This window comes from Elgaria multicarinata, chromosome 1, assembly GCF_023053635.1.
Source record: "Elgaria multicarinata webbii isolate HBS135686 ecotype San Diego chromosome 1, rElgMul1.1.pri, whole genome shotgun sequence".
In the NCBI taxonomy this organism is placed as follows: Eukaryota; Metazoa; Chordata; class Lepidosauria; order Squamata; family Anguidae; genus Elgaria; species Elgaria multicarinata.
Window position 1 is genome coordinate 46,591,813 of NC_086171.1, and position 24,335 is coordinate 46,616,147.

At 42.7% G+C, this 24,335-nt stretch overlaps 1 protein-coding gene across 1 annotated transcript in view; it reads left to right on the forward strand.

Moving 5' to 3' along the window:
- Positions 1-24,335, forward strand: part of LOC134394942 (macrophage mannose receptor 1-like) — a 58,632-nt gene that overhangs the window by 26,784 nt on the left and 7,513 nt on the right. Inside the window, exons 15-25 of the mRNA XM_063120863.1 lie at positions 2,120-2,129; positions 8,740-8,775; positions 8,878-9,047; positions 10,657-10,727; positions 11,346-11,446; positions 13,041-13,183; positions 13,757-13,871; positions 16,219-16,364; positions 17,856-17,958; positions 18,625-18,857; positions 20,626-20,791. Coding sequence (XP_062976933.1) covers positions 2,120-2,129; positions 8,740-8,775; positions 8,878-9,047; positions 10,657-10,727; positions 11,346-11,446; positions 13,041-13,183; positions 13,757-13,871; positions 16,219-16,364; positions 17,856-17,958; positions 18,625-18,857; positions 20,626-20,791 — 1,294 coding nt within the window. The remainder of the gene's footprint in view (positions 1-2,119; positions 2,130-8,739; positions 8,776-8,877; positions 9,048-10,656; positions 10,728-11,345; positions 11,447-13,040; positions 13,184-13,756; positions 13,872-16,218; positions 16,365-17,855; positions 17,959-18,624; positions 18,858-20,625; positions 20,792-24,335) is intronic.

Consider the following 24,335-nt stretch of genomic DNA (forward strand, 5'->3'; position numbering starts at 1 on the left):
TGGCTTGTTTCCCTGTTTCCACCTGTTAACTCCAGTGCCGACAGGTGGCCCTCCCAGTTGCTCCTCTATTTCTGTGGTGTTGGCAGAGACCCAGAGTTTAGGAGTGGTTGACAAAGAGGCAGAGCATGATTCTGGATCATTCTAAGGTGCAAGCCAAGCAATGCTACATAGCTGCACCACAGGGAGAAAAATCAGAGCAGGGAAAAGCAACCAAGACATTATATAATGTCTTGAAAAGGCAGCACCAGGCTGTCATTCTAGGGCAGTGGTTCTCAACCTTCCTAATGCCGCGACCCTTTAATACAGTTCCTCATGTTGTGGTGACCCCCAACCATAAAATTATTTTCGTTCTTCTCTACACTATCCATTGTCATGGGATGGTTTGCTAATGAAAATAATACATAACAATAGCTTTAATAATACAAAAGATGATACATGACATAGTTCAGTCAATACAGTTTCCTAAACTATTGGAAATATTTGTTTTCCGATGGTCTTAGGCGACCCCTGTGAAAGGGTCATTCAACCCCCAAAGGGGTCCCGACCCACAGGTTGAGAACCGCTGTTCTAGGGTAAGAGAGCTAATGGAGCAAGGGCAAGGCTGTCATTTAACATCAGGCAGAGCACGAAGATTCCACCTTTCAGTCATCCCACAGCCCTAAAAGAAGCAGAGCAGTATGGAGTACATGAGGTGAGGCAAAACCAGGGCCAGGAGATGGTGGTTTCCAGTGCAGTGGTGAGAAGTTGTCACTGGATGACCAACAATTCAGCCTGGTGGAGTCCATTGACTTCAGGCGCCTGATGGAGCTTGTCGTCCCATATTACATACTGTCATTGCACAACACTTTTAGCAGGTCAGTGGTGCCCTCCTTGTACCAGGCAGCCAGGAAGAAAGCATTGGCTTAGCTGCAGATATGAGAGGGTGTTTTCAAAGGCAGGTAACACAATGGCAGGTAACGCATCAGAAGGGCTTGGATACTGACTGGTGAAGCAGTTGGTGTTTATCAAAGCAAATCAATCACTCCTTAACTCCCTCATCCTGAAGAACTCTGAGTGAGCTGCTGAAAACATTCACCATAAAGGCTTCTTTCCCTCCTTTGGCTCAATGCTCGTGAAGATCAACCAACAGCTCAATCCTTTCTTTTGAATGTAGGAAACTGCAACATAGACGGTTTTGATCTAGCATTGTCTACTCTGACAGTAGCCCTCCAGAAACTCAGTTACAAATCTTTCCAGGCTGAATACCTGAGTGCCCTTTAACTGTGGATCATTAGTATAGTGGTAAATTTTGAAGAGCAGATGCTCATTGTGACAGTTACAATAGCCATGCCCCTAAGGACAGTCCAAAAATATAGGCGCTGTGTTGCTCCATATCTATCTATCATCTATCTATCTATTTATCTATCTATCTATCTATCTATCTATCTATCTATCTATCTATCTATCTATCTATCTATCTATCTTTCTGTGCATGTGTGTGTGTATTGTGCAGTTCATAGCAGAATACCCGATTCTCAGCGGACAGTCATAGAACATTGAGGTAGCAAATGGCAATAAAGTGCATGTTAGTGTTTGGCTGGAAAATCCTGAGTTCACATCCTTGATCCACCATTAAGTTCACTGGATCACTTTGGGCCAGTTGCTGTGTGAACATAGTCTACAGTGTTGTTATGAGTATAATGTCTGTGTGTGTTTGGGGGTGTAACCTACATCCATGTATGCCTTCCTGATCTCAGTGACTGAGGAGGGTGGGCTAAAATGTGAGGAACATTAAAGCACCATGGTTTATTTCTTCTTAATAATATTTAATAATCCACTGTGTTAATAAGGAAGCTACACACCGTCTCTCTCTCTCTGTACATGCATGCACACTAACATGCACACATAAACCATTGTAAGGCCACTACTGTACAGCTTCCTTCTCTGAAGATTAGAATTGACAATATTTAGAAAGAAAGGTAGTTACACAACTTTATTTCTTCTGTAGGTAGACTATAGGGATTATGTCTCTTGGGATCAAACCTTCAGAAATGATCACCCACAATGCAAAGCACTGTATAAAGAATATGCAGCTTGGAAAACTTTTTGGTGTGACTTTCTGCTTTATTGGATTTGCCAGATAAAAAGAGGTAAGTGTCCCTTTCATTCACCACTGCTTCAGTAAATAAAAACAAGGGCTTTCTTTGTTGCACTGCTTCTAAAGGAGGCCTTTTAACTTTCCTGTGCTAGCTATCCTCCTGCCTTTTGAGAGGAGAGGATGAAAAAAAATCTGTTAAATGTTAAGTACTAGGGGTGTGCACGGACCCCCTGCTCCGCTTCACTTAGAGATCCGCCATTTTTGGAGCAGCCCGCTTTGCCCCACCCCCGCTCCGCCCACTTCCGCTCCGCTCCGCTCGGAGCTCCGATCCGGATCCGGAGCTCCGTTTTTTCCCCCCATAGGGTTGCATTGAAAGCTAAAAACTATACAACTTTTTTTCTGTTCAAGTTAGAAACCTCACGTTTGGCACCATGACACCTCATGGACGTATACACACACACGCCAAGTTTCAAGCAAATCCCATCATCCCCTGATTTTTGGAGAATTTTTGAAAATCGGGCACCCCATTCACACCCCTTGGGATAGCTCTGTCAATTTGCATGTTAGAAACCTCAAACTCGGCACCATGATAGCTTATCCATGTATCCACATGGACGCCAAGTTTCAAGGCAATCCCATCATCCCCTGATTTTTTGCGCGGCTCTAACCTCTAACGCACCACCCATAACCCTAATTCACACCCCTTTAGATAGCTCTGTCAATTTGCACGTTAGAAACCTCAAACTCAGCACCATGATAGCTTATCCATGTGTCCACATGGACGCCAAGTTTCAAGCAAATCCAATCATCCCCTGATTTTTGGTGAATTTTTGAAAATCGGGCACCCCATTCACACCCCTTGGGATAGCTCCGTCAATTTGCATGTTAGAAACCTCAAACTCGGCACCAGGACAGCTTATCTATGTGTCCACATGGACGCCCAGACTCAAGGCAATCCCATCATCCCCTGATTTTTGGCACCCCAAATCAAGTCCCATTCTACAACTACGTCAATTTGCACGTTAGAAACCTCAAACTTGGCACCAGGACAGCTTACCCATGTGTCCACATGGATGCCAAGTTTCAAGGCAATCCCATCATCCCCTGATGTTAGGGGAAGTTTTGAAAATCGGGCACTCCAGTATGTCAGGCAATGCAGACAGCTCAATGGGGCCAGTTCAAAGGAAATCCCAACATGCCATGAGATAACCCTAAATCTTCTTCCACACTTGAAAAATGGATTTTTGAACTTGATAAAGTCTAGGTGAGCGCAGGAAGGACTTCTCCCCTGAGTCAAAGCAAGACACATACACCATCCCTGCAAGGCGGGAAGGGGAGAAGGCAGGCAGGCAGGCAGGCAGGCAGCATGCATTGTAGTGCCGCAAGGATGGCTTGAGCACTAACACATAGCAAACCAACCCATAAGCGGGCGCAAGGAGCAAGTGAGGCAAAGATGGCTAGTTGTTTCTTTCTAAGCCAGCAGTTACGCATTGAGGGGCACAGAGGAGGACGACTGGGAGCAAGCGTGCCGGAGGGTGCTGGGCACGAACCGCAAAGCCCATCTCCCAGGCACCAGGCGGGCAGAGAGGCAGGCAGAGCAGGCGAGGAGTCAGTCCTGGCAGACGCCCCACCACAGCAGCACCCCGGGGGAGGCGGGCAGGCAGGCAGGCAGGCAGGCAGGCAGGCAGGCAGCGGGCATTTCTGGGGGCACAAGGAAGTGAGGCAAGGATGGCTGGTTTCTAAGCCAGCACTGCAGTTAGTCACACATTGCAAACGCAAACCATCCCAGCGAGTCGGTCACCGAGGAGGACAGGCTAGCAGAGGGGCAGGCAGAGGGGCATGTCATAGATCTAGTATTATTATTATTATTATTATTATTATTATTATTATTATTATTATTATTATTATTATTTATTTATATAGCACCATCAATGTACATAGTGCTGTACAGAGTAAAACAGTAAATAGCAAGACCCTGCCGCATAGGCTTACAATCTAATAAAATCATAGTAAAACAATAAGGAGGGGAAGAGAATGCAAACAGGTACAGGGTAGGGTAAGCAGGCACAGGGTAGGGAAAAACTAACAGTAGAAAGTAACAGTAGAAAGTAACAGTAGAAGTCTGCACAACATCAAGTTTTAAAAGCTTTAGGAAAAAGAAGTATTGGGGAGGAGTCAGTCCCGGCAGATGCCCCACCACATTAACACCCTGGGTGGGCATTGGAAAACGCCATCTTGTGGGTCCATACTTCCCCCACCCCATGTCCTGCAGGGTTGCCTGCCTAACCCTTGTGGGGATGGGAGATGGAGAGCTTAGAGTGGCAGTGCCAGCAGCAGCCTTCGGCTTTCCCCTGGAACCAGTCGCCTTGCCCGCCTCTTTCCCCAGCAAGACCGACTAGTGCTTCCTCTGAAGATGCATCTTCATGCTGCTGGTTCCATAATGCCCTGTAGATGAACCCCTGCTTAGGCTGAGTTTGCAGTGGCGACAGACAGCAAAGCGGGGATCCGCTCCCAACTCAAAGTGGTCCCACACGATGCTTGTCTTTCGCTTCCGTGGTGACATCACCAATTGCCCGCCTGAGCTCTCTGGTGTTGCCACAGAAACAGGGGTGGCAGTGGAAGAGGGGTGGGATGAGACTGGGGAGAGAGCCTCGGCCTGCTGCTGCTCCTCCTCAGCCCCCACATCCTGGAGGACCACCGCCTCCTCCTCCTCCCCCTCCACTGTGCTGAGGACCTCGTCTAGGTCCATCAGCGGGCTCATGGGCTCAAAGGATAATGAAGGAGATACTCCTACTCCTCCTCTAATGGCACTGCTGCCACCTGCCTCTTGCAACCTGCTTCTTGCTGCCACCTGCCTCTTGCCACCTGCCTGCTTACTGGTGCCAGCCTGAGCCTTGCTGCTTTCAGCACGCCTGCTCCCTCTTCTCATGATGACTAATAAAATATTAATACTACTAATAATATGTATAAGGTACTACTAAGAATATGTATAAGAAGAATATAATATGTTTAAATGTAGGGAAATGGGACAAGAAGTGTGTATGCTGTATAAGAAGAATAAAATATTAATACTACTAATAATATGTATGAGAATATACTAATATATATACTACTATGAATATGTAAAAGAATATAATAATATGTTTAAGAATATTACTAATAAATGTAGGGAAATGGGACAAGAAGTGTGTGTATGCTTTCAAAAGAAAGCTTTCACAAAAGCAGAACAGTCAGGCTTTAATAGAAGGAAGGGGGGGGGGGCAACCAACCCAACCAACCAAGCACACACTCCAAAATTTAAAAATAAAGTTTATATTAAATCAAAGTAAGGGAAAAACACAGGGCAAACTAAGCTATAAGTCAGAAAGAAGCAAACAAACACACACACACACACGCCAAACTAAATCTATCCTAATCTATCTCCAAAGTCCAAAGCAGGAGCACTAACTAACTAAGTGTTCCCTCCACGAACGCCAACCCACAAAGAGACACAAAGCAGAAAGCTCTCAGGGTGGGTCTGCCTTAGTCCCCCCTCCAACGCTGGGATTGGAGGATGATGCTTTATGAGGTGATCAATTCTCATCAGGATTGGGAGTTGAATGTGCCTGTCATCGCTTCAAAAAAAACAAAAAAAACCCAAACCCCAATTTTTAAAAAAATATTGCACGTGAACCACAGCACGCAGAAAGTTGAGAGTAGTCTCAAAATGATCCCCATCCACGACTCTCTGAGCACAAGAATTTTCAGAACGATAGCTTAAAAACCAACCCAGTTATGCCCGTGTCTTTCCCGCAATGCAATCCTATGGGCGAAAAGCTGAAAAACGCCGTTTGAGCTGCGCGGTTGACCCGATTTTCAAAAAAATATAGCACGCGACCCGCACAACGCAGAGAGGTGAGAGTGGTCTCAAAATGACCCCCATCCATGACTCTCTGTGCACAAGAATTTCCAGAACGATAGCTTCAAAAAGAACGTAGTTATCCCCGATTATTTCCCGCAATGCAATCCTATGGTGAAATGTTTTCAAGATGGCGACCGGAGCGCTCCGCCTGAACTAGGAGCTCCAAAAAATGGTCGCTTCTCTTCGCCTTGCTTCTAGGGGTCCGCGGTCCGCTCCTACTCCACCTCTGGGTAAGGCGGAGCTGGCCAATCCGCTACTGCTTCTACGCTCCTAATCGGAGCGGAGCACATGCCTATTAAATACATTTAGGTTGCAATCCTATACACACTTACCTAGGAGTAAGTACCATTAAATGCAAAGGAGCTAACTTCTGAGTAGACACATCTAGCAGGGATGATGAACCCATGGGTTTAAGAAAGCCAACAGTAGGGTGACCATATGAAAAGGAGGACAGGGCTCCTGTATCTTTAACAGGTGTCATTTTTATGTATGCAGCTCCCGGTGAAATTCCCTCTTCATCACAACTGCTGGATTTCCCCATCCAGCCCAGTAATTTTTTGCCCCAGCCCCTCTGTCATGGAGGGAAACGCTCTTGTATTTGCTCAGCAGCTGAATGGAGATAAGTACCTTTCCTTGCTTAGAACTGAAAAAAGACTCTTTTTTGGTGCTTAGGTAGGGTGACCCTATGAAAAGGAGGACAGGGCTCCTGTATCTTTAACAGTTGCATAGAAAAGGGAATTTCAGCAGGTGTCATTTGTATATATGGAGAACCTGATGAAATTCCCCCTTTATCACAACAGTTAAAGGTGCAGGAGTTATACTAGAGTGATCAGAGTTAAAAGAGGGCAGGGCACCTGCAGCTTTAACTGTTGTGATGAAGAGGAAATTTCACCAGGTTCCCCATATATACAAATGACACCTGCTGAAATTTCCTTTTCAATACAACTGTTAAAGATACAGGAGCCCTGTCCTCCTTTTCATATGGTACCCTAGCTTAGGAAGGGAAAGCCTAATAGCTTTTCTCTGCAGAAAGCTCAGGGCTAGGGGACTAACTACTGAATGGTTAATTCCTTTTTTTATTATTATTATTATTCTGAGCATTGCTCTGCTTACTTGTTGAGTAGACATGGACACGGCTGCCCTGCTAACTTATGAGTAGACATAAAGTTCATGCTTACTTATGACTAGAAACATGGGCACCTGTAGGAATCTTTCCAGGCAGGGCTTCCAGCTCTTTCCCCCCACTGTGTAAATAGTGTTCATTAACACAGCAGGGACCTGCACCCAAGCGCCCATGGGGAACTCGCAAGCACTCAGGTATGGGTTCACCCTCCTAGCTTATGCATATGACTGGGTCTCCAAGGGTCACACCCAGGGAGTCCACTGCCCTCATGGACCTAGTTGGACACTCACACCATCCCTAATAGATCTACCTCTGTTGTTTCTCAGTTGGTAGACCTGAATCCATACAGTGTCTTCCCACTACAGCTGAATCCCCCAGTTCTTTTCCTAGCTCCTTCACCCCTGCAATGGACCCTGGGCCAAGAGCCATTACACGTGTGAAGGGCATGGTTAGCACGAGGAGTGTGAGTGTGTGTGATCTCAGCTTGCAGCCCACTTCTAGGCAATGCTCTGCAGGCAACACACAATAGATTCAGGTACTTTCACAACAGGATGCTTTAGTGCTACCATACATCATACTAACTGTATGGCACACTGTCTCAGCTCCAACAAGGCCTAAAATAACCAATACACTAGGAGACTGGATGACAGCTCTGAACTACACTGCAGAGTCATCATACAGTTATTAATGCCCCCCTTGCCCCCAGTAAAACAGGAATAATGTGAATAACAGCACTGGGCTACTTTGCAGATCTGACATAACTGCACACTTAGTCAGAGCCCTGACTCCTGTAATGTAGATATAATAATGAAGAACTTAATCTGTATGCATTGTAAGGGTATTTTTAAAAAATGTTTACGAAATCAGGAAAAATATTAAATAAAACCTGAGTTAGAAAGATCTTTGCTCCTACTTTTCCTTTTTGGGTAGATGCACTAGTGTTCAATCAGAGCTACACTAGATCCTCCAAACTTTGTACCCTCAAAGCTGTCATCTCCCTCCGGCACATCCCCAGAGGCCTGGTTTCACACCTCTCCAGATGCTGCACCTCCTTCCTGCTACCCCTCCTGGTTTACGGCCTTGAGACCTGATGAGACAGCTCTTTTCTGGCACCAAGGTCTCTCCTGTCTTTCCGCTTCCCTCCCCAGGTGTCCTGATCTTAAATCTTCTGGCAGGTGCCCTTCTTCTTCTACATATTAAAAATGCCATGCTAAAACTACTCAAACCATTTAACCCCTTCTATGTTACTTGGTATATGTGCAGTCTACCTGATGTCCAACACACACCAACCTTCTCCTAAATGGAATCTATCTGGCCCTTAGGCTGATGTATAGAATTGCTAACCTTTACAATGATCACTGCAAAGTTTAAATTCTTATATTCCATATGATGATACCTACTTAAATATACAGTATTCCATTTAGATGAGGACAAGGAATCTAGAACATTCGGTACTGTGAATACTGATGGTTGTCTCTTATTCTTTCATCACTTGCATATCAGAAATGCAGAAATGGGATAAACTATAAATCATGTTTTATTTTCATTTTTATGAATTATTGCTTGCAATATGGAATAATGCAATGTATAAAAGTTGCACTTGGATATTGTATAACTAATATGTTTTTGGTTTTTCAGGTGCACCCTTAAACCCAGAACCAAGAAATACTTTAGGTAGGTTGGGTGATTTCACATTTAAAAAAAAAACCTGCTATAATTGATGTAAATTGTGCTACAAACACTGCATATGTGTTGTTTCTTGTTCTTCTTTTGCAGAAGATTCCTTCAAAATACTTGAAGATGGCTGGATTGGATATGAGAACAATGAATACTATTTCAGTAATATAACTTTGCATGCAGAAGAAGCCCGGAAATTCTGCCGGGCACATGACGGAGATCTTGTGGTCATTGAGAGTGAAAGTGAACGAAAATTTCTGCGGAAATATGTAAGAAATTTATGGAATATATCTTCCCTAAACAAATATAACTGGATTTAAAAAAGGACCAGAGAAATTATTTGAGGACTAGCTATTTTTGCCTGCCAAATATTCATGTGTACTTGGAGACACCATATAAGGCAGCCAAAACTTTTCAGAGATAAAAGAACCTTACTTGAGCCTTTGTGGTCATATACTTACTTTTATTGATTGATTTGATTTGAATTGATCTGAGTTGTACCCCACCCTTCTACCAAGAGAAATGTCACTCAAGGCTGCTTAGAAAACAAAAGAAATAAAGCTTGATTCAAACAATAATAAAACAAATGCATTAAAACATAATTAAATATAGAGCAATAACTTCCAGCCTGACAGACCCTGTCGGCAAAGGTCTGCTTGAATAAAAAGGTCTTTGCTGGCAGAAGGACAGATTTTTGTGGTCATGTATTTCCAATTTAGCATCAGATATTAATGGGAAAGTGAAGACTCCCAAATCAAAAATGTATCTTGCCCCCGCTCCCAAAAAATCATTGCACATTCAGAGCTTTTCTACATAAAGCTGTTAATCTATTGTATCTATTTTTGTTTTCATAACAGAATTGAGAACCAAGCAATATAGGCAGGCTAAACTTAGGATGTAGTTTCTAGTCCCCTGATCAACTTTGTTGCCCTTCTCTGGACTGCTTCTAATTTAACTGAATCCTTCTTGGGATTGTGGTGTCCAGAACTGAAGTGAGGTCTGACCAGCACAGACTAGAGTGAAGCTATCATTTCCTGTGAATTTGGAACTATACATTTATTGAAGCAAACTAAAATTGTATTTGCCTTTTTTGCAAGCACCTCATCTGATTCAGCTTCAGACTGACCACAACTGTAAGATCCTTTTTACGTGTACTATTGCTAAGCCAGGTGTCCCCTATCATATCCTTGTGCATTTTATTTCTTTTTCCTGAATGAAGAACTTTGCACTTGTTTCTGTTAAATTTCTTTCTGTTATTTTGTAACCTCTTAAGATCATTTTGAATTTTCTAAGGTATTGACTATCCCACTGAATTCAAAATTCTCATCTCTCCCGGCCTCTTTTGACAGAGTTTCCATTTCACTCCCTCACCCCACAAATGCCGAAAATGGAATTGAAAATTTAGTCACAGCACTAATATTAAATCTTTAGGAAGTAGAGACTGCTTTCTATGGTCAGAATTTTCAAAACTGTACCTTTTCAGAACTATGTATCTTTCCATCCATTTTATTTTTAGCTCCTTCCTTTCAGCATAAACGCAAATAATGTTAAGGAATTATAAGCTTATTATTTGAAAACCTTTACACTTCAAGAACTCAGTCGGGGTTACTTCTGAGTAAACATGTATAGCATTGGGTCACTGGCATGCTATGCACAATTCTGTCCAACATTACGAACCTTTACATTCATTGCTGGATTTGTAAATGCAGCACCTTTTATGGAATAACTGGATCTGGAGAATAGGTTCATCTGAAGAGCTTACTTTATAGAATCATAGAATAGCAGAGTTAGAAGGGGCCTACAAGGCTGTCGAGTCCAACCCAATGCTCAATGCTGTTTAATCATTTGTTGCATTTATTCTTCCTTTGTATGTTTTAGAGCGCCTTGTATGGATCTTCTATGATTGACCCCTATATTGGTTTAATTGTGGGACTTGATAGAAAGTTTGGGTAAGTGAACAACAAATGTATATTACAAAATTTATAAAATGGGCTTGTACTTAAACAAATTGTAATGTGTGAGATATAATATGGTCTTGTAATAAACTAAAGCTAATATAAAACAACAAATCATAGTGACAATGTTTTATCATAACAGTTTCATTGTAACATTGCTATCTTAACAAAATGTTGTAAAATAAAGATTTCTGGCAATATTTGACACTACCCAGCAATTGGATTAAAAAAAAACTTTTCTGCCCAATCAATTTGTAATAAGCTTCTGTACATGCACAAATAGTTATTGCGTGCACAGTCCTTAGTCACTACATGTGCTGACAGACTCTTGTACACAGCAAAATTCCTGCACAGGCTGAGCCTTTCCTGTAAGTTGAGAAACATCATGGAACAAGTCAGCAGGAGTAAATGGGACCTGCAACAAAAGGTTGCAATGTGCTACTGTTCAGAATTCCAGCCAGCCATGCCCTTTTTCAGGTTGTTCCATTCCATTCTCTCCCCATGCCCTGTTTTTCTATTTTAACCCCCAGCAGTCATGTAAATGTATGCATTGTAGATGAAGGACCAATTACATTGTTCTTCTTCCCAATACTTTCACACACTTTTTTTTAGATGGGTAGATGGATCTCCAGTGACTTATGTAGCCTGGGCCCCTGATGAACCAAACTTTAAAAATAATGATGAATACTGTGTGGTCTTGTACCTTAAGACAGGCAAGTAGAATAAAAGTATATTGTTTTTAAAGCTCTTCTATATCTGTATGTTTGGGAGTGGGGCAAAGGATTAATTAATATAGAATAACTGCTACACACTCAGTTGGTTCCATACTTAGAGGAGACCCGCTGAAATGTGCACTTCCAAGACCTCTGGAAAGTGCACAGATCCCCCAAAGTACTGTTAATGGCATTGCTGGGGGAATCTGCACACTTTCTGGAGGCCGGGAAAGTGCACTTTCCACACACACACACACACACACACACACACACACTGCCAATTGGGGGCTGAAAGGGCCTCCACCTCCAATTGGTTGTGGCGGGAGGAGGAGAAGGGTTTTCCCCTTCTACTCTAATGGTGGGCACAATTTCCCAGCCTTGGAGAAATTACATATTTTCCCCAGTTGGGGTAATGACAGCTGTCAGTACTGCAGTGGAGTGGAAAGGACAAAGGACACATGCAGATCCGGGTGGAAGAGAGTTCCACCCAGAGCTGTGCCCCCTTTGTCATCAAAGCAGCCATGGGGCAAAAATCTGCTAGGTGTGTCCATTGGGGCCTGAGAGGGCCAGCCACAGGGGTGTCCCCACCCCCCCAGGAGCCCAGGCAAATTTTCACCCCATGTTTAGTCATGAAATGAATGGGTTTATTATTGATATAACTAAATTTGTAACCAACTGAATGTTCTATCCATCAGCATACGTTGAAATGATGGGAAAATCCATTATTTTACAATACTTTGCTAATCCTTTCTTGAGTATGACATGGTATTAGAGAGTTTTAAATGATACTAATACTTTATTATATGAGCAATATTGTAGAATGAGAGAAACCTCGGGAAATACTACCCAGATTTATTTTTGCGTATAGGATATGTTAATATCTTTATGATTTTAAGCTTATTTGATTTATTTATTTATTACATTTCTATACCACCCAATACCTGAAGCTCTCTGGGCTGTTCACAAAAATTAAAACCACAAGTGCAGCATAAAAACAATATAAAATATAAAAGCTTAAAGCTACATTATAAAAGTAGAACCAGAATAAAACCTAGTAACAATGCAGAGACCCTAAAATATACTAACACATTTTAAACAGCAGAGCTGAAAAACTACAATGCTAAAATGCTAAAATTCCTGGGAAAACAAAAATCTCTGCACCAGAAAGAGTACAATGTAGGCACCAGGCAACCCTCTTTAGGCACAGAGCAACAACCTCCCAGCACTTTCTGAGATCGACCATTCAAGTAGGAGTGGAATCCGTGCAGTACCTCCAACTCCCAGCCCAGGGCGCCTATCCAGAAGGACATCATGGTATCAAAAGCTGCTGAGTGGCCCAGGAGAATCCCCCGTCCCTCTGTCAGCAAAGGTCATCCCACAGGGCGACCAAGGCAGTTTCTGTTCCAAAACCAGGTCTGAAGTTCAATTTATAGACCACTTCTCATCCAATATGGCACTTACGGTGGCTTTCTTTTATGATTAAGCTTTCATATGTTCGTGTAAGCTTTCATAGGTAACCTACAATTGAAGGTCTGTTGGTCCTTTTCATTTTGAGAGTAATTAATTCTTATCAGTTGTTACTTTATCTCTTCAGGCTTCTGGAATGATATAAATTGTGGTGCTCTGAGGAGTTTCATCTGTGAAAGGCATAACAGTTCTGTCCGCTCTACGATTGCTCCCACATCGCCTGCACCTCAGGGAGGTTGTGCTGAAGGCTGGCTTTTGTTTGAAAACAAGGTAACTAATATAATCATTACAAAAACCTCAGTATCCCAGTCCTTTTGAGATGTTATAATGTCAACCATTAATACTCCAGGCTTCCAGGACCTGCAGCGATTGCTGCCCATGTCCACAGTTCAATACGAGTTCTTTTTAGAGTTTACCATAGAGACAATGGGGCGGAGCCTGTTCACGTGATGCCACATCCCTTTCTCCTTCACGTTTACTATAGTATTTGAAAAGGACTATTGTAAAATGAAAGCAACAATACTTTTTACTTATTTAAATATTTATTAAATTATGGTCTTAGGAAAAAATACGATATACACAATATCAGCTCAAAACATTTTGCCCAGACATTACGCCACTTAAAGCACAGCCACCGCCAGCACTTCAAAATGTTCTTGCTGAACATTCTTGCCTCAGGTTGCCGACCGGTGTTTCTCCAGTGTAGGACAGATGTCAGGGCACTAGTAGTTGATCACTTCAGAAGATGTACTAAAGTAAGTAATTGTTCATTCTACTACCCCCTTACCATTTAATTATTAAGGATTTTCATGATTGATGGAGTTTTGAAATGTTTTCCCCCAGTGTTTCAAAATATTTGGTTTCGATGAAAAAGAGAGAAAAGGCTGGTATGATGCCCGTACTGATTGCATAAACAAAGGAGGAAACCTGGCTAATATACCAAGCAAAACTGTTCAAGGTATGATCAGGTCTTTTAAAAATGTATTGGTCTTAACAGTTTTAAAAGCCCGACGTCCTGACTCAAGTTAACATCATGCCAAAGGAACTGCTGCAAATCTGGCTCCTTCTCTTGCTATTCTGGTAATATGTGAAAAACCAGAAGCCCTGGGAGGAACTCAAAGTTGGGACAATTCTGTAGGACTACATAGCGTGAGCTCCTACCATGTGGCTCCATGTGGCCTCTCATTCCTCAAGCAACAAAGAAAAATGCATGCTTCAGGATGTCCCACACCACAAACACAGGTTAAGAGCTCACAGTAATTTTGCAATAGCGTAAATTTGGATTCTGTTCCCCCTACAGTGCAACAGGTGCCATCCTTAGTGGTGTTTCAGCACCTGTTGAAAACTTACCTATATACTCAGGCATTTGCTGATTTTAATACCTAGTTGGTAGATTTTCTTTGTCATTGTTTTTATCTTTGTATTTTTAATTGTTGTTTTCATGCCTTATCATTTTGTGATTTGATAATGAAAGGTAGTATATAAATATTATACAATAAGTATAATAAATAAATAAATAAATAAATAAATGACCATACTTTGGCTACAATTAGTAATATCTGGGCAGCTTGACAATGGCTTGTCATTTTAAAAGCAGTTCAAAGTAAGAAAGGGTTCTCCCAGACAAGGATTTTATCCTCATTCATAGAATTATATGGCTGCTCCAGACATCTTTTGTTTGTTACCATCCTGTGTTTTCCCATCACTTCTTCACTCTTTTTTCCTTTCCACAAAAATCCATTAAGAAGGAAAAGATAAAATAGGCGCACAATCCTTATGATGGGTGTAAGGAAGCACCCTAACTTGGCAAGGTTTATTGTCTTCCAAAATAAAGTTTGGTTAAAGGTCCATTTTGGAAAGCAAAACAGATCACAAAGATAGTCGCTCCCATTTGCTATATGTATATCTAAATTCTTTGGTCAGACTGAGAAATAGAGTGTCATCACATGGGGGGGGAATTGTGTTTCCTTACCTTCATTTCTCCTACAGCGCTTTTGTCCCTCATTACTACTTCTTCCGAAAGAGGAAATAAACAACATGCACATGGCATGTTGGCCATGTGCATGTTGTTTATTTCCACAACCAAAACAGTGGGCTGTTTTGGTTGTGCTGCTTCTCCTGCACACAGCAGAAGATAGTGGCAAGTTCCATCTCAAAAATATTTTTTGTCCCGCAAGGAAGGCTAGAAGGAGCAGGAGGCACACAGGATGCAGATGATGTTGTGAATAGGACCCAAGAAAAGCCATGAGTGCCCAGTAATGACCGTGCACTAAAATGCTTGTCTGATGATGGCCATCATCTGTGGTCTGTTACTTAGAAAAAGAATGAGTGATTGTTCCAAGGAGGAGGAGGAGGAGGAGGAGGAGGAGGAGGAGGAGGAGGAGGAGGAGGAGGAGGAGGAGGAGAATTACAGCTCTAGTCATATTCCTGAGAACCTTCCAAAACATGATTAGACTCTTCTTAAGTTGGGGACAAACAAGGGATAGTTGTCTTCGGGGGTGGGTGGGGGTATACAGTGCCACTTTTGCTCCTCCCCAAAACCTGCAGCATCACTGCAGCAAAACAACAATGGTAACGTTACATGGCTGGGAGTGAACCTGGGCTATCGAACCAGAAAAATTCGAAGCGGCATTCTCACACAGTGGTAATGCACAACAAATACCAAGTAACCGAAAACTTTGAAAAGTAGTTTTTGTGTGTTTTCTACAACTCTTCACAACATTGTAGCTTTGAAAGCTTGTAGCTGTGCATTATACGTAATAACTGTCCTTAGTTTCATTCCATAATCGTACTGCAATGTCCATGGCGACCATTACAAAACACTCACCGGGATTCCTCCCTCTGTCCTGTATTCTCCCACTGACCCTAAACTCTCTTGATGCTTCACATATGTGCAGAGATGAGGCCTACATGCTCAGTACACCCACAATTTTAACCTGAACTGAAGCCACCACTGTCGCACGCACCAACAACCGCGGTGGCAGCGAAGCAAAGTAAAAACCTGCAGTAAAACGTGATATCAAAACTGCACAGCTTCGCAGGGGATTCCATGTGGTCACGAATTGGCAGCTGTGTTGTGTAAGCAGTGGAGTGCAACTGCGCAGCCACGGCAACATATAGACAAGCCCTTAGTCATGGCATGTTTGTGCTCTTTCCAACGGCAAATGGAGTGTGGTTTGATCCAGCAAGGCAATTTTCGTAATATTCTTGCTGCGTTAAAGGAATATTTAATGATAAACAAAAATACAATCACTTCAGTTCATGGGAAATACTTCATGATAAAATGAATCTTTATTTTTATTCAGCTTTCCTCACGATGCACTTAAAAAGCACTTCTGCTGATACCTGGATTGGACTGAATGATGTTAATTGGCGAGGTAGATACTTATGGACAGATGGGCGTATTGGTGTCTACTATACAAACTGGGCCAAAGGCTTTCCAAATAACAAAGTAAGTCCTGCCTGCAAAGGCTTTCGTCTTTTTTCTCAGATGCAACAATTACTTCATTGCTGCAGCAAAACTACGCCATGGGCGCTAATTGTCTGAGGCTGAAATATGCTGCAATTGCAATTCTGGGTAATGGAGATAAGCTTTTAAAGCAGCCTTCCTCAACTTGGGGCGCTCCAGATGTGTTGGACTACAACTCCCAGAATGCCCCAGCCAGCTCTGATTCCCGCTGAACTGTGGGAAAAGAGAAGGAGGAAGAAGAAGAAACCCTAAAGACAATACCAAGAGCTACCAGAATGAAGCCGTTAACCCAAAACATGGCGCTTGGTCAGGCTTTATTATTATTTCCAAGTGAACTTGCCCCTCTTCCTTTCTATTCCCCTCAGGTGGACTGGGCCCTTCCTTCTATTTATTTAACGGGTAACCCAGGCCTCAATACGAGTTTCCTATGGGTAGACTAAGGCCATTGCTAGACGAGGGTTTAGCCCGGGCTGATACCCGGGCTCACCCTTGTGCATCCAGATGATGCACAGGGGATACCAGGGTCACCAGGGAGGAAATCGCAGGGGGGATAGATGGGGGCCGAGGGGGGAAGAGCGGACCCGGTGGGAGAGATTGGGGGAAGAGCGGAGCCAGGGACGATGGCGGGGGCATCGGACATCGCGGGGGGGAAATCAGGGGCAGAGGGAGTGGGGAACCCCCCCTTTTTTTTAAAACCCACTTACCTTGTCGTTGGTGCACTCATGTGCACATGGCCCCTTTAAGTGAAAAAAATGGCTGACACGACGAGGCTTTCCTTTACCCTGTCGTATGTCACGTGTGGACAGGAGTGACAGCCTGCACTACTTCTAGCGTGGGCTGGCCCCTCCACACTCCGGGATTTAAAGGTAGGTCTAGCAAGGCAATAAGCCTCAGATATTGAGATTCAGTGTTACGGCTTTACCCCAAGTTGACCTAGCAGCTTTCATTTTTTGCGGCTAGAATGGATACATTTTATGGGGTGTTACATGCTTGTGGATACTTTCAATTCCTCATGCTTCACTGCACTCGCTGCACTGGATTCAAGGTTTAGAGCTCCGTGTAAGAAGAAGTCGGGTGGAGATGCATAGGTTCCACTGCGCAGGCAAGTGCTTGGCAACCTAATTAGCGGTCGGGACTCCCCTTTACACGAGAGTAAGTGGACTTACTCTACTAGGTAAACGGGTTTCCTCTCTACCTGTGAGTAAGGGGTCTACTTTACTCATCGAAAATCATCAAAAATCACTCAAAAGGTGGCGATTCAGGGCGGGGAAGTGGAGGATCTTGGAGAGAAGAAGGGGAGGGGAGAATGGACAAAGGGAATCATAGGAAATCAGCTGAATTTACATATCATTCTGACTCTAAAAAGCACAGAATCGTATTTGAAAAATATAGGAGGAGGAGGATTCTAAGCACAATCAGGGATTGTATAAAAGAAAGACTGTACAACATGTGATATTCTTGCTCTTTCGTTAGGGTTCCTGTGTTTTTATGATGAATGAGTCTGAACGACTGGCAGGAAATTGGAGAGATGGACTATGTACTGCTCCGAAAAGCTACATCTGTCAAACAAACACTGGTAAGTGACTCAGAACAGAAATAAGAAAAAATATATATGTAATTCTTATGGAGTCCAAAGCCAAATGCCATTTTGGTCAAAAATAAAATGAGACTTCCAGCAGTTGTGTTAACATGATTTTATACATGTGTAGAGGTCAACCATGATGCCAGAAAACCACAATTATGTGCCTACAGGTAAGTACCTTGCAAAATAGACCAGAAGGAAGCTGCTGGCATAGAATTTATTATATTTTAGTCTCATGATTTCCAGTCCTGTTCAGTTGTTCATAATGGCAGGCTTTGCCTCTGACCTATGTGCATTCATCTGAATGCAAGAATAGAGTTCCCATGGTGGGACGTAGTCGCACACACACATATTTTAAATGACTGAATAGAAATGTAGTGGCAGGTAACTGAGGAATAGATTTCTCTGGGCTTCTCTGAAAAGAATTCAGATTACTTTCAAATAGGTCTGCTATTTTTAGGGATTTCATTAGCCTCTTTGGGTACAGTCAGGAAAATATATTCCAGGTTGTTGTTTTTAAAAATAAATAAATCAGAATTTTGAAATGTGGGGGACAGTAGTATTTAGAATTTCAGTTTCAGATTAAATCAATTTACATTATTAAAGATTGTTTGCATTCTTAACCAATCTCCACCTTTTCTCTTTATTACTCTGCTACAGATACTATATTTTCTCACTCAGAACCAACGATTCCAGCCTCTGGCTACATCCTTTACGGAAACAGCAGCTATTCTCTCGTTAGCCCCAAAATGACATGGGAAGAAGCAAGAAAAAAGTGTAAATCTGAAAATGCGGAGCTTGCCAGCATATTAACTTCCTACATCCAATCCTTCGTATGGCTACAGGTGTTAAAATACGGGGAGCCTGTGTGGATTGGTCTAAATAGTAATATGGTAAGAATGTAAGATGTACAAGAACATAATGCTATATATCAACATTAAAGGTTTGTATTCAAAAGGATATAGTTAGAAGTTGGCAGCACAGGATTTGTATTAATTGACTTCATTGACAATGTCTTGCATTAGAATGTCTACCAAAACCCAGTTTTGGATAAAACCAGTAGGCATTTTATGGGTGTGCATCTGACACCCATTTCTTAGATGTTCTAGCTGAACTAGGAACTCTGATAGAAACCTAACAGTGCTTCTTGTCGCAATACATACTAGATGCACTGTCCATTGCCCTTTATAGAAGTTCTCCACATGGACAAAGTTTGCATGGATAAGGAGGAGTGAGATCACACTGCTAGCCTAGCCCCTGCCATTGTACACACTGCTGAGCTTTCCTCTCAACATCTGGTTGTTCAGTGCACCATCTGAAAAGAGGTGCCTACATGTGAGCAGTTTGAACATGCATAGATGTGCCATCTCACTTGCACCCCTGCAAATTCCCCCATTGTGAGATGTGCACATTCCCAATACTGGGAAAGTTTCCCTTTCTTACCATAGAGGAAGATGTCAAATTTCTGCTTCAGGTGTGCAGGAACAGGAAACACAAGGCACTGGTATTTCCTTCTTACTACTACATCTTTTTATGTTTAAAAACATCACAAAACACTGATTTCCTCATCTGTAAGCCATAGCTCTGGTAGAACACATTTCCCTGGATTCAATCACCGGCAGCTCCAGGTAGAGCTGAAAGGACCGCTGATTGAAATCCTCAAAAGCCAGTGCCTATCACTACAAACGATACTGAGCTGGCTGCACCAATGGCTTTACATGGTATAAAGCAGCTCAACATATTAAGTTCTTTAATATTCATAGGCTTTTCTATAGATGCATTTTATTTTAGTCTAGCCTTCTGTAGGCTTGTTCTACTCCAAAATCAAACCTTGCAGAAAGTGAACTCTCCGGTTGTCCCTACACAAAAATTAATTTGTCAGGCACAGGAATAACCAAAGCAAGACGTTTTCTGCTGTCTAGTATCACTTGCCAAAAGTTTTCTCCTCCCTGCGGCATCTTCCTACTGCAAATACTTGCACTGGGGCTGCTAACAACATGTGGGCCATATTATTATTATTATTATTATTAGTAGTAGTAGTAGTAGTAGTAGTAGTATCCTGCCATATGTTACAGAGGCCAGAAAATATGACTTCAGATGTTCTACAGGAAGTGGTCTCTAATCTTCTGAGTTCTTCATCTGAAAGATTCCAGAGGAGTTCACACGACCCACTCTGTGTGTTCAATGAAAGCATGGAATGAATCATGGGGTTTTGCAGGCTTGCCCTGTCCAGCCCTGCCTCCCCTCTCCCTGACAAACATTAATCAGATGGTCATGAAGAAGAGTTCTCTGCACATACAGATGTCACACTTGCGGAAGCACCCGGAATGAGCAGGGCGGCTCCTCATGTATGTCTTACATACAGAGGGCTCCTTCTCATGAATATCCAGATGATGTTTATCAGACAGGGAATCAGTGCACCGTTCCAACAGTGAGCAGGGCTACCTCACAGGAACCCTCCACATACACACCCCTTCTGTATACCCTGTCTTGGTCATCAGTAACAGTTGCTTTAAAAGATAAAATGAGGGGGATTAAATGAAATGGAAAGAATGGTAGATCAGGTGGATCAGTACATGGTGTTTTTTTTACATTTACTGAACAGTTTTTTTTTTGTTCTAAGGCATTGTGAACATGTTTCTGTGTGCACCTTGCTTTCAGACCAATGAGGCGTACAAGTGGGTGAATAACTGGAGACTGTTCTACAGTAACTGGGCCGCTGAAGAACCAAAGCAGAAAATTGCCTGTGTCTACTTAGACCTTGATGGTCACTGGAAAACAGGAGCTTGCAATGAAAAGCACTTCTTTGCCTGTGAGCAGTATCATGGTAAGCAAAGGAAGGAATATATCTTGTTTTAACATCAGACATTGCACTTTAATTCCAAGAAGGTTTCCATTTGAATTTATTTTGCCAGGTACAGTAATAAAAAACTCAGAGTTGATAAATGTGCTCTTTGTATTTCTTCCTCTTTCATAGTGAATGAATGAATATAGTTTTATTGGCATCAGTCTATAATAAACAGACAAACAATAATAGAACAGAGGTTACAGTAAACAAAGTCACACAACAGTCTCATATAAGCAGTTTCGATCCCCCTGAATGGAAGAGACTTAGGCCATAGCTAGACCTAAGGTTTATCCTGGATCATCCAGGGGTCAAACCTGTTCATCTAGGTGACACACAGGGCATCCAGTGCTCAGGCAGGGGCAAACCCTCGATGATCCCAGGAGAAACCTTAGGTCTAGCTGTGGCCTATGAAACTCTTAAGGCTGCAATACTATCCATATTTACCTAGGTGTAAATCCAATTGAGCTCAGTGGGGATTACCTTTGAGTAAACATGCATAGGTTTGCACTGTTACTCTCTAGGGTGGGCAGTGTGTACTTTTTGGAAGTACCAGCTCCTGGTTGACAGACAGGGCTTCCAGTGAGAATGACACCAAGAAAAGGGGCTTCTCCTCAGTTCCCAGAGCAGCTCTGTCTGGCTAGCAGGTAGCAAGATTCTGACATAGCTTGTATCTCTGTGTTACGACACTACTTGAATTGCACTTCAGCTGCTTATTTCATTTGTGCATGAGAGGCATCCTTTGGGGGTGGGGCATGTTGGTTGTGCCCCACCCCCAAAGCCTGAAGAAAAGAGGGCAGCCAAAGAGAAAGGAGGATTCCTGAGTGCTGCTCTTCAGTTTTATCCAGCCTCCACCTTTGTTACCTCACAAGGAAAAGCCCTGCTGAGTTTTGTGTAAAGCTGTAGCTATTTAATTCTTCTTGTCATGCATTCAGCAAGAGCCCTGGGCCTCCTGTCCCTTACAAGACACTCAGCAGCCCTTCCCTTTATGGGATACAACATTCAAGGGTGGTACAAGCTAAATGCAGTATTGAGGGGTAGCAGTTTGGCAGTCGAAAGTAGAAAGAAGGAGTCCAGGGGGGGATCTACACTATTGCTTTTAAAGTGCTTTAAAGCACTTTGAAAACGTTTTGAAAACTGTATATGCAGTGTGTCCTGGGCCCCAACAGTTGTCAAGACTGTTATAAAGCGATTTAAAGCAGTAGTGTAGATCCCTGGCTGCACTCTCAGAAGCAGTCGATCTACTACTGTTAAGAGACAAGACCTATATGAGGAACAGGCCTAATCTACCCCAGACACTTGAGTTGCGCCATTGAAGTATAATGGTTGCCTTTACTTTCAATACATTTCTTCCATTGGGTGGGCCAGTTTTCATGAGCCCTGAAAGGAGAACCTTCTCAGCTATTTCAAGGTCTAAAGACGAAACGATGTGGGCACTGACCAGCCACTGTTTATTCCCCCTCTCTTCTCCATATGGTTGGTCGTATTTTTTAAAAGGGTGAGACAAATAACATTTTTTTAAATTACCCTATACTGGCATGCCATATAAAACGGTGATTTGGAGCCTGGGTGTGTGTGAATTATCACCTCTAATAACTTTGTGATCTTCACTCCTCTCATCTCCACTCCCATGTAATCTTCACTTAGGGTGACCATATTTGGGAGACCAAAAAAGAGGACACCTAGTGTGTGTATGGGGAAGCAGCTTTCTGAGTCCTGCAGAAAGTATGTTATTCCCCCACCACCTTAAAGAACCCGATTGGAGTGGAGGAGGGGAAAGGATTTCATTCTGCACCACCACCATCCACTCCAATTGGGGCCTTTTCTATAATGTCCACGAATGACCCACTTTCCCCTTTAAGACCTCAATTGGAGCTCAGGGTGGGGGAATGATGTGCCTCAAGAAAGCATGTCATTCCCTCCTGCCATGCTAATGGCAGCCTTAAAGAGGAAGGTGTGTCATTCCAGGACATTATTGAAAATTATAGAAAATCCTCCCTGACACCATGGAAAGAACAAAAACCAGGACAAATCCGGGGAAATCCTGACAGTTGGTCACCCTATCTTCACTGCCAGCAAAGAAAGATGCTATCATGCAGAAATCTATGAAAGGTAGTTTTCATGAATTTCCTTTAACAATTCCTTTTTCATTCAGTGCAAAACAAACACGCCTCAAATGTAGTCACTCCTATCTACACACTGCAGGAGAGAACAGTGGGGCTGAACACTTCTGACGTTATAATCAGCTCAACCAATGGGAGAGCATTTTTGCTGTTCCAGGGAAATTTGAATCTTTAAACAAGTTTTTTAAGTGGGAAACCCACTTTGCATAGGACCAAAACAATCACAAAACAAACTAATGGTGAGCTGCTTAATGGAGTAATACTACTAAATGTGCAATTGGAGTTTTCAGAGAAATCCGTACTCTTTAAGGATTGTCATAAAATTTTGAAAGCAAAGCAGTATGAGTGAAACATTATCCTAGTTCTCCTCAGAAAACTAGAGAATAGCACCTTCTCAAACACAGAAGTTGTTTCTGAGAAAACATGTTTGGGGAAATGAATCCTTAGAACTAGAATTGCTTGGAGCAGACAACATTCCCCATTTTCTAGCAATCACCACCACCAAAACCAAAAACATAGCTGGCAGAGAAACCCTTCTTTGCTTGAGTATCAGATTCCCTCTAGACTGCCCAGAGGCAAGTCTAACCTGACTCTGAATCCCTGCAAAGAACAAGTGTGCTGCTCTTTTACCAGAGAGATCTGGGTATGATCATCAGGAATTCTGGGCGATCTTAAGAAAATTATTTTTCTCAACTAAATATCTGTTTGCAAGGACACAAATACGTTAAATAAAATGATCCTCAGAATAATAGTTCTTTTTGTCTTGAAAATGGGCATTCCAGAGGCTATGCACATGAGTTGAAATGTTCCTGTCTCCTATTGAAATCAATGATTTCAGAAGGATTTTCTTCCCTGATAGATTCTTGTTTTCATTGTTTTCTCAGTGATCAGTGACTTTTGGTCTTACAATTGTTGGCAATAATGTTGGTTCCAGATTTGAGGCAAAATGGCAATCCTGGTGTGCCTTCTTGGTGGGCTTCCCAGGCAGCAGGGACAGGTACACTTTGAGCACCAGACAGTCCCCAATGGGGGTCTGAAAGTCAGCATTTTCATTTCCCTCCGTGCTCTCAACATAGCATTGTCTGGTGCTCCTAGTGAGGGATGGGGAAAAGGAAGACATCAGTGCTGGGCTCTGCCAGGAGCTGGACCACCAGCAACAGCCCAAAGATGCCATGTCCTGATGGTGGGCTTGTTTTGGAATTAAATGGGATCCATTTCTTCAAAAGTCTCCAACATGCAAACATTGTGAATGAATGCAGACTCTCTTGAATATGTAGACTGTAATCCTATAATAAACTCCACCCCACTGAATTTCTGAGTAGACATGTATAGGATTGTGCTATAAAGAGTTCTATTGCTGCCAAGGCCTCAGCAAGCTAGACTTCTTTCGGTACAATCTATAC